The 13,131-nt window shown below is 46.9% G+C and overlaps 1 protein-coding gene across 1 annotated transcript in view; it reads right to left on the reverse strand.

Annotated features, from left to right (window-relative positions):
- MYRIP (myosin VIIA and Rab interacting protein) overlaps positions 1-13,131 on the reverse strand; it is a 148,689-nt gene that overhangs the window by 20,078 nt on the left and 115,480 nt on the right. The window contains 4 exon segments of the mRNA XM_054177164.1: positions 2,200-2,433; positions 3,952-4,152; positions 4,154-4,602; positions 6,796-6,973. Coding sequence (XP_054033139.1) covers positions 2,200-2,433; positions 3,952-4,152; positions 4,154-4,602; positions 6,796-6,973 — 1,062 coding nt within the window.

The raw sequence follows: 13,131 nt of genomic DNA on the forward strand, positions 1-13,131 counted from the left end.
TGTAGCTTAATGAGCATAAAAGGTTATCTATATAAAAAAAATCTGCCATGGGATTGCTCATTTTAGAGAAAAGAGACCCTCCACAAGACCATTTTAGGCAATTACAGACCTTAGCAATGTTGAAAATGATTGTGCTAAAAGTCTGAATGGATTTAAACCTAAGGCAGAAAACTAACTTGTGTTAATTAATACCCACCTAAATCCACAAGAATCCCATAGGAACCAAATAATTAACTCAAAGGCCAGCACTTTCAAATGTGTATCTTAGAGGCAGACACATAACTCAAAACCTCAGTTTGAAGTGAGAACTCAAATACCCAATTTCAGCAAACTCCCTGCTGAAGATGTGCCAGTTCTTGCCTATTGCTTCAGATATACTGCATTCAGCCCTTAATATACTAAGTGGCCTTTTTAAAGCATCAGGTCAATGGGAGATTCTCAGTTTCCCTTAAAAACAGAAATCCAGATTTTTTGAAGGGGCAGACATGTGAAAGTCAAATCTTAATGGGTACCAAGTACTTCAATTCCAGTGATTTAATTAAAACAAAAAACACCACCACAACAACCCACAACTTTTATCTTATTCTATGGCCAAGGGGTACTATACCTAGAAATTCCTATACCTGTAATTTACAGTTGCTAATGGGTTCCAAAATAAGCCTGTGAGAACAGAAGACTGACTAAAAGCTAACAAAGACAAGCAGCACAGCTGAAATCTAAGAAGATGGATAAAATTCAGTATTTTAATTTGTGGGCAGAAGCTCAAAATTGTAGGCACTTGAGCTCTCTTTTTAATTGCCCAGAGTCAGTGTTTCTGTAGAGCTCCTTTCAAATTTGATGCCCAGGTCAGAAGCCTGGGTCCCTGGCCAAGAATGTTAAAGTGCCAGTCTCAAAGATCTGCAGTCCAAAAATCAGGCTTCTTACAGAGACAGCAGATTGGGACTTCATAGAATCAATAAGGTTGGAAAAGACCTCAAAGATCATGAAGTCCAACCTGTCACCTGAGACCTCATGACTACTAAAGCATGGCACCAAGTGCCACGTCCACTCCCCTGTGACTTGTGACTTCCAAAATGACTGGCACCCTGAAAATACCTTTTCTATGCCTGTCTCCATTGAGACATGCCACCAACCTGCCCTAAAGTGCTGGCATGTGCGACGAATGTAGCTATGCCTTTGTATTGCAGGTTACCATGGCCATCAGTGCTATTCCACACTGGCACCGGCAGGATTTCGTTCTAAGCTGTTGGTCAGCCACTTTTCCAAGAGAAGACATGGTCAGAAGAGTTTAAATCACCTTTAAGGACAACTGCCAAGGGTCAGAATGAAAGCAGCCTGCTTGTTTCTCCACAGCTGGAGCAAGCTCTGCTATCGATTCCACTGAAGGCATGACCATGAATAGCACTGAGATATTTTGCTCTCTTTATTACAGACAGAAAGAATAAATACTGTGAGCAGGAATGACTAAGCCCAGTAAAGCATTAGGGGCTCCAACTATGCCCTTTTTGCTGAAGTTGATGTCTCTAACTTTTTCAAAATGAAGGAAATTTTACTGAAGGAAAAGGGGGAAAAATCAACTAATATTTGCTTTATTTTAAATAACTGACATAGAAATGTTAGGGAGATAATCAAATCAGAAGAGGAAAACCCAGCTAATATTACTGTGCAGAGCTAAGTACACCACATAACATCTGTTTGCCTTTTTGGGGGGGGGAAGGGGGGTGTCAGTTCACCATTCAGCAGCATTATAGAAAAATCTTATTCACAGCCTTTAATTCTGGACTTGAATTGCAGCATGTCATGCCCCTGCTAGCCTGTGTGTGCTGTTGGCTACTTTGCCAGTGGTAGTTTGCCTCTGTAAATCCCAGCCAAGGCAGACTGGATACAAAGCTGGTGCTAAAACTCTTCTCTGATTTCCTTAGGAAAGTCATGTGTACAGCAGGGAGGTATTTGCACACACCATGGTGAAGGTACTTAACTGCTGCACAGTCCATGGCTAAAGCACTCAGAAGCAGAGAATCACAGCTTGGAAAGGACCTCTGGAGATTGCCTAGTCTAAGCCTTCAGCTCAAAGCCGGGTCAACTAGATCAGGCTGCCCAGGGCTGTGTCCAGTCAAACTTTGATTTATGTCCAAGGATGTAGAATCTATAATCTAACTTTTTGAATAGAGTCCCCATTCCTCCACAGCAACCACTTACCTTCTTTAACTCTTCCTGAATACTTCTGCCATTTTCCTCTGAAGACAAAGTCTCCTTCTGGTTTTCGGGGTCTGTTCTAGGTTCTGACTCTTGTTCTTCACCAGAAGAGGTTTCCTTGTCGCTCATTTTAGCAGCAATGTGAAATAACCTGGATTTAAGCTCCTCCTCCATAAGGTCAGGCTTGGTATTCTGATGCTCACTGCTTAGATCTGTTTCTGATAAATCATCAAAATCCTACAAAGAAAGGAGAGGAATGGTGCAACTGCTGTATAGACACAGAAAGAAAACCAAATAGCTTCCTAGAAAAACGCAGGTCTGCTCACTCTGCAGGGAAGCTAGAAAGAAAGCACATTACATGTGCTGATAAAAGAAAAGCAAAATCATTTTGCCAGTCTGGCTAGCAGGGTTCCTGCCCAACATGTAATGACTCTGGAAAGAGGGATATTTCTGTGAGCCCCTGCAGAAAATCTGAAAACATCTCACGGTTGTTCCATAAAATTAATGGCTGAGGGCATAGCAATGTGGTTCCTGGAGCTGTGCCACCTGAGCAGGACCCAAATTCACCTGATTGCCACTACAGGGAGGTTGTAGCCAGGTGGGGGTTGGTCTCTTCTCCCAGGCAACCACCAACACAACAAGAGGGCACAGGCTCAAGCTGCACCAGGGGAGGTTTAGGCTGGATATTAGGAAGAAGTTCTTCCTTGAAAGAGAGATTGGCCATTGGATTGTGCTGCCCAGGGAGGTGGTGAAGTCACCATCACTGGAGGTGTTTAGGAAGAGACTGGGTAGGGTGCTCGGTGCCATGGTTTAGTTGATTAGACGGTGTTGGATGATAGGTTGGACTTGGTGATCTCTGAGGTCTTTTTCAACCTGGTTAATTCTATTCTATTCCTAAGGTCATTAAGTCCAACCCCCCTGCCAGAGCAGGACCATAGAATCTAGCACAGGTTGCACAGGAACACATCCAGATGGGACTTGAAAATCTTCAGAGAAGGAGACTCCACAACCTCTCTGGGCAGCAGGCTCCAGTGCTCTGCAACCCTCACAGTGAAGAAGCTCCTGATCAAAGAAGGAGGCTCCTGATGAAGACAATTCCTTCACTTGAAGCAACTGAATGACTTGCCATCAGAAATTTAAGAACTGCAGCTCAGCTAAGCAACATCTCCTCTCAAAGAGGCAAGGAAAGCCAATACAGCAATATTATTCCCACGACTAATAATTATGAAGATGATTAATAATTATGAAGGCAGACCTCGGTAGCTTGAATAGCAAAAGCAGCCATCACTTGGACAGCATTTCAAAATAAGCCCTCTCCCAATTTCTGCTGCTCAGTAGCTTTATTCCCTTAGTAGAAAGCTTGCAAACAGCACACAGAAGCCTTTCCCCTCACCACCCCGGGCATGAGGCACCTCTTCTTTCAATAACAAAGGAGTTAAAAGCCCCCCACAAATGCAACAAACCAAGTGATTAGTCAACAGCAGCAGCAGTTGGCAGAGCCCGACTTTGTTTTCTTTTAAGAGCACTCTATTTTACAGCACTGACAATGGCAGTGGGATATGAGAAAGAGGCAAAGTCTGTTCACAGAGGTAACATTTTGCCTTTGCTTCTTCTCAGGAGGCCCGAGGATGAAAGATAAAGCTTTCAGGAACACTCCACCTCCCACTCCAGACTCACACCTTCCTGCCAACATAGCTTAATTAGTTTTGCCCAGCTCTTTTTGAGCACATATTGCTTAAGCTCAGACATAATTACCTGACTTAAATTCATTGTGTTGGCTTTTGTAAGATCTTTGTCTTCACCTGGTTCTTCAGAGAGCTCTCTGCTCTTCCTCCACGTTCTCGATCTCTTTTCTACGTCATACTGGACTTCTTCAGTCTCACTGCTGTCAGAATACTCCAAGCTGGTTGCCTGTGGATTGAAATTTACATCCAGTTCTCCGTGGAAATGTTTTTTTTTCCACCCTGGGAGCATCACTCTGAGTTCTGCTTTGTAACCAGAGCAGTTTACTAGGTCCTTTCACTTCCTGGGAGGAGTTTACCGAAGAAGTTTCCGAGTCAGAGAACAGTGTCTCAGTATTGGTGTACAACCCAGAGGAAGGGGAGGTCACTGCCTGGTACTGGTCGTTGCCATAAGCCCAGTCAGGACCATACTGGGAGTTGGTGTAATAGAAATCGTCCGGTGAGTGGCGAGGTCTCCGGCGCAGCTTGTTCAAGGCCACGTTCCAGTCGTAGTCATCCTCGCTGTCTGAGCCCATCTCGTCATAAGCAGACACAATGCTGGACTCATTCTCCAGGGCTTTGAACACCTGGCTCTTTGGTTTGGCCAGCATCCGAGGACGAGGCAAGGCGACGTTCTGCAGAGCCACCCAGTTCCCATCGGTGCTCTGGAACATGGAAGGTGGATCTGTGGGAAAGCCACAAGGAGAGCTGTGATCGCTCACTGCACGGCCAGCTGCCCACAGGCCCCAGAGTGGTCAGGCACTGGGATGTGCTGCCCAGGGAGGTGGTTGAGTCACCAGCCCTGGATGTGTTTGGATATGGTGCTTGGGGATATGGTTTAGGGGTGAACTTTGTAGAGCAGGGTTCTGGGTTGGACTTGGTGATCCTGAGGGTCTCTTCCAACCTGAATGTTTCTGTGATTCTGTAATGGGCAAAAGCAAGTGTTGCTTCTCCATCAGCTCTCTCATGGTGTGAGCCAGGCTGCCACACTCAATCTGAAGGCACTCTTTAAAGTCATGGTGATGAGTAATTAAAAGTGTAAGTGTGCTCGGACCAAAGCTTTTATCTGAAAGACTGATTTGGGAAGGTGGAGAGAACGTCAGTAACAGACATGTGCGACTAGAATAGAATAGAACAGAACAGAACAGAACAGAACAGAACAGAACAGAACAGAACAGAATAGAATAGAATAGAATAGAATGGACCAGGTTGGAAAAGACCTTCGAGATCATTGAGGCCAACCTATCACCCAACACCATCTAATCAACTAAACCATGGCACTAAGAGCCTCTTCCAGTCTCCTCTTAAACACCTCCAGTGATGGTGATTCCACCACCTCCCTGGGCAGCACATTCCAATGGCCAATCTCTCTTTATGGGAAGAATTTGTTCCTAACATCCAGACTAAATCTCCCCTGGCACAGCTTGAGATGGTGTCCTCTTGCTCTGCTGCTGGCCACCCGGGAGAAGAGACCAACTCCCACCTGACTACAGCCTCCCTTCAGGGAGTTTTAGAGAGCAATAAGGTCTGCCCTGAGCCTCCTCTTCTCCAGGCTAAGCAACCCCAGCTCCCTCAGCCTCTCCTCACAGGGCTGTGCTCCAAACCCCTCCCCAGCTTTGTTGCCCTTCTCTGGATACCTTCCAGCAACTCAACATCTTTCCTAAACTGAGGGGCCCAGAACTGGACACAGGACTCAAAGTGTGGCCTAACCAGTGCTGAGTACAGGGACCACCCTTTACTGCCACCCTGAACTGTCAGTTGAGATTTCTTTCCTTTTCTGTATCTTAATCCAGAGCTGCTTCACTCCAGCATAGGTGAGATCCCATTTACACCTATTAGCACAATCAGGGATTTACTGCAAGCTCAATAAGCACCATGACTTCATCACAAACGTGGTTCTCAGATGAAAGAAGCAGAACAAATCCTCCAAGCAGAGTACCTGAAAGGAAACTGGGTCAATCTGTCATTCTGTTATAGTTAAGCAATTGTTAGTTGCTAAATTACTCAACAGTTGAATTCAATGGGATTGAAGTGGGTTCTTAAATTTAAGCACCCAATTAAGCACCTTACTTAAAAGTAGGCCTTCCACTGAAATGCCCAGGAGAACACTACTTCCAACAGGGAGCTGAATGCACACTTAGTTAAGTCAGATTTTAGTACTACTTTACTACCTCTTTCTGGGGGCAGGAGGTGTACTGACACTGTCCAACCCTTAGGCTTCCAGGCTACCAACTGGCATGACAGATAAGCAAATTAAATTGATGGGCAGCCCCCATCCCTGGGCCCCACTACACCCAAAGAGGATTTGGCTGCTTCAGGAAGGCTGGAGAGGGACTTTTCCTAAGGGTGTCCAGCAATAGGACAAGGGGGAATGATTTGAAGCTGAGGGAGAGTAGGTTTAGAATGGATCTGGGGAAGAAATTCTTCAGTAGGAAGGTGGTGAGACTCTGGAATAGGCTGCCCAGGGAGACTGTGGCTGCCTCCAGCCTGAATGAGGGTGGATGAGGCCTTGAGCAGCTGAGTCTAGTTGAGAGGTGTCCCTGCCTATGGCAGAGAGGTTGGAGGAGATGATGCATGAGGTCCCTTCCAAGCTGAGCCATTCTAGGATTCTCTGATTCTGTGCAGGTGTTGCTTGGTGCTACACTCTTGCAGCCTGATGAACACTACAGGCAGAACAAGAGAGGCAATGGCAACAGAGTCCCCCCGGGAGCAGGAACCACCCCCTGCAATGACAGCCTGCACTTATGTCATTGTGTGACCTCTGCAAGCACAAGGGTCAGGGGAAATTCCCTGGAGAGCCTCCTGTCTTTCAGTCAGACTCATTCCATGAGTGAGTGGGAGCCAAAAGAAGAATCGTATCCGTACTAGAAATATTTACTTGTTTCATTGAGCCTGTCCACACTCTTCCAGCTGGGCAGTGCAGAGAGCTTGCGTTCCTTCGCCTTCCTCAGTTGTCCTTTCTGCGGCTTCCACAGAGCCTCAGCCACAGGTGATACAGGCTCTTGTCCTTTGCTGGCTGTCTCTTCACTAGCCAGGGAGAAGGCAGACTGAGACCTCTGTGGGAATAAAAACCCCAAAGCCCAATTTAAAACCAGAAATGCTTAATGATTACATTCTTTACTGTCATTAGTGTGAGCACTCAAGTCACCCAGTGTGGCAGTTCAGGCTGGGTGCCTCCTGCTGCTGCCACACAAGATACACCTCTGGTGTCCTGAGTGTCCAGCCCAGTAGATGGACACAGGAAACAGTGTGTTTCATATCCATTATATCCTGCACCCTATAAATCCATCTGCAAAGTCCTTCTCTTCCTCTTTCTTCCCTCTCTGCTCCCATGGGAGATGCTCCCTATCAAGTAAAGGTGGAGGAGTATCTCAAGGCTCTTAGCCTGGCTGGGCCTAATGCAAGGATGAGAAGGGGGGTGGGGGGGCGGTCTCAGACCTGGCCAGCCTGAGACCAGCCTAGCAGTGGGGGGGAAGAAAGAGCCCTGGTGGTTTTGGGTATACCCTCAGGTGGGGAGAAGGGAACTGCTTGGGAGGCTTTTGGGTATGCTGTAATGGGACTCTGTCTGCTTTGGGATCTCTTTTGTCATAGAACAGAACAGAATAGGATAGGATAGGACAAGGATAGGATAGGATAGGATAGGATAGGATAGGATAGGATAGGATAGGATAGGATAGGATAGGATAGGATAGGATAGGATAGGATAGGATAGGATAGGATAGGATAGGATAGGATAGGATAGGATAGGATAGGATAGGATAGGATAGGATAGAATAAACCAGGCTGGAAAAGACCTTCGAGATCATCAAGTTCAACCTATCACCCAACACCATCTCATCAACTTAACCATGGCCCCAGGTGCCTCATCCAGTCTCAAACACTTCCAGTGATGGTGACTCCACCACCTCCCTGGGCAGCACATTCCAATGGCCAATCACTCACTGTGCTTGAAGTTTCTGTAAAACACTTGCTGCTTTTCCATTTAAACTTTCCATCACTTCACAATCCATTTATGTTAGTATCATTCTTTTGCCACTAGCAGGGGGCAGGAGAGGATCTGCCTGGCCTCAAACCAGGACACCCAGGGAAGCTAGCAGCCAAAAATGGAATTGAATGTGTTTCAGCACTAGATTGCTCACTGAGGTGCATTGCTGATGCTGTGCAAGGAGAAGGGAAATTGTTTATTCTGCCATGGACCAGAAAGAAAGAAATCCAAGGGCTAGAGCACCTCTACTATGAGGATAGGCTGAGGGAGCTGGAGGTGTTCAGCCTGGAGAAGAGAAGACTCCCAGGGGGACCTTAGAGCTGCCTTCCCACACCTGAAGGGATCCTACAACAAGGCTGCAGAGGGACTTTTCATGAGGGTGTCTAGAGGCAGGCCAAGGGGGAATGGTTTGAAACTGAGGGAGATCAGGGTTAGACTCTAGCTTAGATGGAAGTTCTTCAGCAGGAGGCTGGTGAGACTCTGGAATAGGCTACCCAGGGAGGCTGTGGCTGCTTCTTCCCTGGGGTTGTTCAGAGCCAGGTTGGATGAGGCCTTGAGCAGCTGAGTCTAGTTGAGAGGCATCCCTGCCCATGGTGGGGAGGTTGGAGGAGATGACCTCTGAGGTCCCTTCCAACCTGAGCCATTCTAGGATTCTATGAAACTTGCAGGCTGAACTATGACAGGTTATAACTTCACTTCACTGTAAAGCAACAACTGCTGAACTTCTCATTCTTACAATAAATTAGGTCCAGTTCACGCCTGCCTTATCCTGCGGTGTCTCTGTGTTGATGCTATTACATAGCAAAAGCAGCAAGTTATGTGCTTGTCACTACTCTCACAGGACCAAGAATATTCCCTCTGGACACCTTTTTTCCACGTGTGTGGCAAAGACTGAGAGAAAAGAGGTGCTGAAGAAGCCAGAAGAAGGAACATCTCACAGCTGAACCACTGGTGCCTGTGCTGCTACCGGCACTGCCTGAGCCATCTGAAGCTAGCCCAGGTGCACCTGCGCTATAGGAGAGATTTATCTTACACATGATATAGAACAGCTTGAAGGGGTGAAAAAGGTGAAGCTGAGCATGCAGGACCTGTTGGACAAAAAAGCACTGAACAACAAGGAGCCACAGAGAAGAAAGCAGTCCCAGTCCCATGTGGTTTAGCAGCCTAAGATGACAAACAAGCTTCTCCAAACAAGCTGATTTCAAGCAGGCTGATCCCTCAGAACTGTGTGCTGAGACATTAGGGCCAGGCCAGAGGGAAACTGCTCCCCAGCTCCTGCCAGCTCTTTGTGGAGAGCAGAAAACTAGTATTGTTCAGGAATTATTGCTAATTCCCAGGAAAATCCCTCCAGCTGCAGCAAGGGAAAAAGCTTTTGGTGCCTCCAAAGGCTGGCTTGGGGCCATTCTTATCCTTTTCCCATGCTTCACATGAATTTTTGATAAAATCTGTCTTGGACTGCTCTGCTAGAAGTATCTCTTCTCACTGATGATGTTCAACATCACAGAAGGCTTAAGGAGAGAAGAGTAATGCCAAGCTAAAACATATCCTGGAAAAGGACAAAATGAAGCTGCTGGAGGAGGTTGTTGAACCAGAACTCTGCTATTTTTGTTGATTCTCTGTAGTTCTTGTATCTGAAGAGATGTAAATCATCAAGACATGACAGCATTCTAATTCTAATTCAGTGGCCTTCCAGGATCTTAAGGGGGTCTACAAGAAAGCTGGGGAGGGACTTTTGAAGGTGTCAGGGAGTGATAGGACTGGGGGGAGTGGAACAAAACTAGAAATGGGTAGATTCAGATTGGATATTAGGAAGAAGTTCTTCCCCATGAGGGTGGTGAGACACTGGAACAAGTTGCCCAAGGAGGTGGTGAAGCCTCATCCCTGGAGGTTTTGAAGGCCAGGCTGGATGTGGCTGTGAGCAACCTGATCTAGTGTGAGGCGCATGAACCTTTTACTAATTGTCTACAAACTTGGCTAGCAACAAGATCTCAGAGCAGAAGAACCAATCCAGTCTATTAGCTGAAAGCATCCAATAATACAGCAGCCTAAACACAAATGTTATAAAGAGGCAGGAATGTAATGGTCCTGAGCAGGAGGCTCAGTATGGACCACATCACTCTCTACAACTACCTGAAAGGAGGCTGTAGTGAGGTGGGGGTCAGTTTCTGGTAACAAGTGATAGAAAAGAGGAAATGGCCTCAAGTTGCAACATGGGAGGTTTGGGATGGACATCAAGAAAAATGTCTTCCCCCAAAGGGTTGCCAAGCCCTGGAACAGACAGCTCAGGGTCGTGGTGGAGTCACCATCCCTGGAGGGATTTAAAAGCTGTGAAGAGGTGGTGCTGAGGGACAGGGGTTAGCGGTGACCTGGCAGTGCTGGGTCAGTGGCTGGACTTGATGATCTTCAAATTCTTTTCCAGCCAAAATGATTCTATGATTTATAACGACAGGAGAGATGAAGAGAATCCTTTCCTCTGAGGCAAAGCTACTGGCACCTTTTGTAATCAAAAGTTCTGGTTCCTCAGCTAAAAAAAACCCTGTCAGCCAGGTGGTGCTTCAGGTCTATTGATGATGGATGGCAAGGCTGCACTGCCTGTGTGCAGTCAGACAGCAGAGTACTGTGGCAGTTGGTTTCTGCAATCAATTGACACATCAGCAGGTGGCATTGCAACCCAACAGCTCATCTGCTGTCTTCTCTTGCACACGCTCCTCAGTCATGTGCCGCACACTGGATTGCTCTGCAGGACAGCACAGCTTGGCAAAAGACACTTACAGCACTGACAGACACTCAGTTAGAGATGAGTTCCTCACCAAATCCTGCCTGCTGGCATCTGCTGTGAGATCACACAATGGTAGGGGGTGGAAGGGACCCCCAGAGATTATTGAATCTAATCCCCCTGCCAGGGCAGGATCACCCAGGGCAGGTCACCCAGGAACACATCCAAGTGGGTTTTGAAAGTCTCCAGAGGAGACTTCACAACCTCTCTGGGCAGCCTGCTCCAGGGCTCCAGCACCCTGAAGATGTTTGTTTCAAAAAGATATTCCACACTTAGTATTCTTCTCATTTTTTAAATCCTTCTTCAGAGGATTTGGGCTGCATGATTATAATGAGTAGGTGGATAGAGCTCAGCCCTCATCCTGTACTGGGCTAGCACTAAAAGGAGCAATTTTTGCATCTACAGTCCTGTTTCCTTGCTGCCCTCCAGAAAAAGAAAGAAGATTAAGGAAGGTGTGAACAAAAAGTAAATCACATTCCATGTCTCCTATTATTACTTAACACTTAACTGACAAATTCATGCTTCTGAACACTGAATAAATAACAAGGAGTAACCAAAAGCAAGAACAATTTTTTTCTAAAGCACACATGTCTGTATCTTGAGTTTAATGTTGATAATCTCTGCCTTCTTTACCTGGGATAACTCTTTGATATCTATTTAGAAAGAATATAGAGAGATTTAGTTCTACATTCTTCCTCCAAAGATGAAAGACTATGGGTAATTCCTCTTCCTTCTAAAGAGAAGTCCAAGAGATCATTCAAAATACATCCCATAAGCAAGTGCCTGAGCTCTACAAAGAGTACTCTGGCTCACACATGTTTTTCTCCTCACTTCTCTCCTGTTTCTTTGCTCTGGTTTAATTGCAATGTATTCTGCACTTAATAAGAGTAGATCAAAGACTTTTCCAGCTTCAAGAGGGACTGAAAACCTGCAGGGTCACCATGGCAGGAGCCCTTGAAGGCACTGCACCCTCAATGTCAGGGCTGAGGGCAAGGAGGGGACCTCTGGATCTGGGCAGCAGAGTCCTCTGCCGTGCAAAGTGCGAGTTTGAGTAGTGACTACCTTGTCCACGCATTGCTCTATGAATGCAGTCGATGCACAGACAGAACCAGCAGGTCCCACCCACCTGAGGCATCCCAGCAGCACTCCCTGGGCACCCACAGCTAGTGCACCCTTTAGTAAGTAAGGTCCCCCAGCAGGAAGGAGACAGCATGAGCTTGGGAGCAGTGCAACCCTGTTTATGGGGGGAGAGGAGGCTCCAGGGAGACCTTATTGCAGTCTTTCAGAACTTAGAGGGGGCCTGTAAGAACAATGGGGACAAACTTTACTGCAGGGCCTGTGGTGACAGGACAAGGGGGGATGGCTTTAAACTAAAAGAGTAGAGATTCAGGCTAGATAGAAGGAAGAATATGTGTGTGTGTGTGAAACACTGTCCAGGTTTTCCCAGGGAGGAGATAGATGCTCCATCCCTGGAAACATTCCAGGTTAGGTTGGTTGGGGCTCTGAGCAACCTCATCTAGTTAAAGATGTCCCTGCTCACTGCAGGGGGATTGGACTAGATGACTTTTAAAAGTTCATTCCAACCCAAAACATTCTATGATTCTAACACTTCATAGAACTTCATAACACAGCCATGAGGACAAACCCTTCACGAGCAGGCTGTGAGAAAGCTTCCTCTCCTGCAAAAGGCAGCCAGTCCCCTTAAAAGCATTTTCCTTTAAAAGGAGTAAAAAAACCCATCCTGCTCAGCTAATCAGGAATGGGTCTGTCAGCAGGATGAATTGCACAGCTAATAACATGTAGAGCTCCATTTGGGGGTGCATTCATTCTGGTTCAGTTTCCATTAGCCGACCTTGATGAATCCAGAGATGGGAGAGAGGTAGGAGATTATTCCCCAACAAATCCATCGCTGCTGAGCAAGCAAGCAGCCCTACATAGCACCACACAGAACCATAATCCACAGTGTTTGAGGCACATGAGCCAGCAGTGTGCCCAGGTGGCCAAGAAGGCCAATGCCATCCTGGCTTGTATCAGGAACAGTGTGGCCAGCAAGAGCAGGGAAGTCATTGTGCCCTGTGCTCAGCACTGGTTAGGCCACACCTTGAGTACTGTGTCCAGTTCTGGGCCCCTCAATTTAAAGAGGACATTGAGACACTTGAACGTGTCCAGAGAAGGGCAGTGAGGCTGGGGAGAGGTCTGGAGCACAGCCCTGTGAGGAGAGGCTGAGGGAGCTGGGGGTGTTTAGCCTGGAGAAGAGGAGGCTCAGGGGAGACCTTCTTGTTCTCTACAGCTACCTGAAGGGAGGTTGTAGCCAGGTGGGGGTTGGTCTCTTTGCCCAGGCACCCAGCACCAGAACAAGAGGACACAGTCTCAAGCTGTGCCAGGGGAAGTTTAGGCTTGAGGTGAGGAGGAAGTTCTTCCCAGCAAGAGAGATTGACCATTGGAACGTGCTG

This window comes from Dryobates pubescens, chromosome 38 (assembly GCF_014839835.1).
Source record: "Dryobates pubescens isolate bDryPub1 chromosome 38, bDryPub1.pri, whole genome shotgun sequence".
Taxonomy (NCBI): domain Eukaryota; kingdom Metazoa; phylum Chordata; class Aves; order Piciformes; family Picidae; genus Dryobates; species Dryobates pubescens.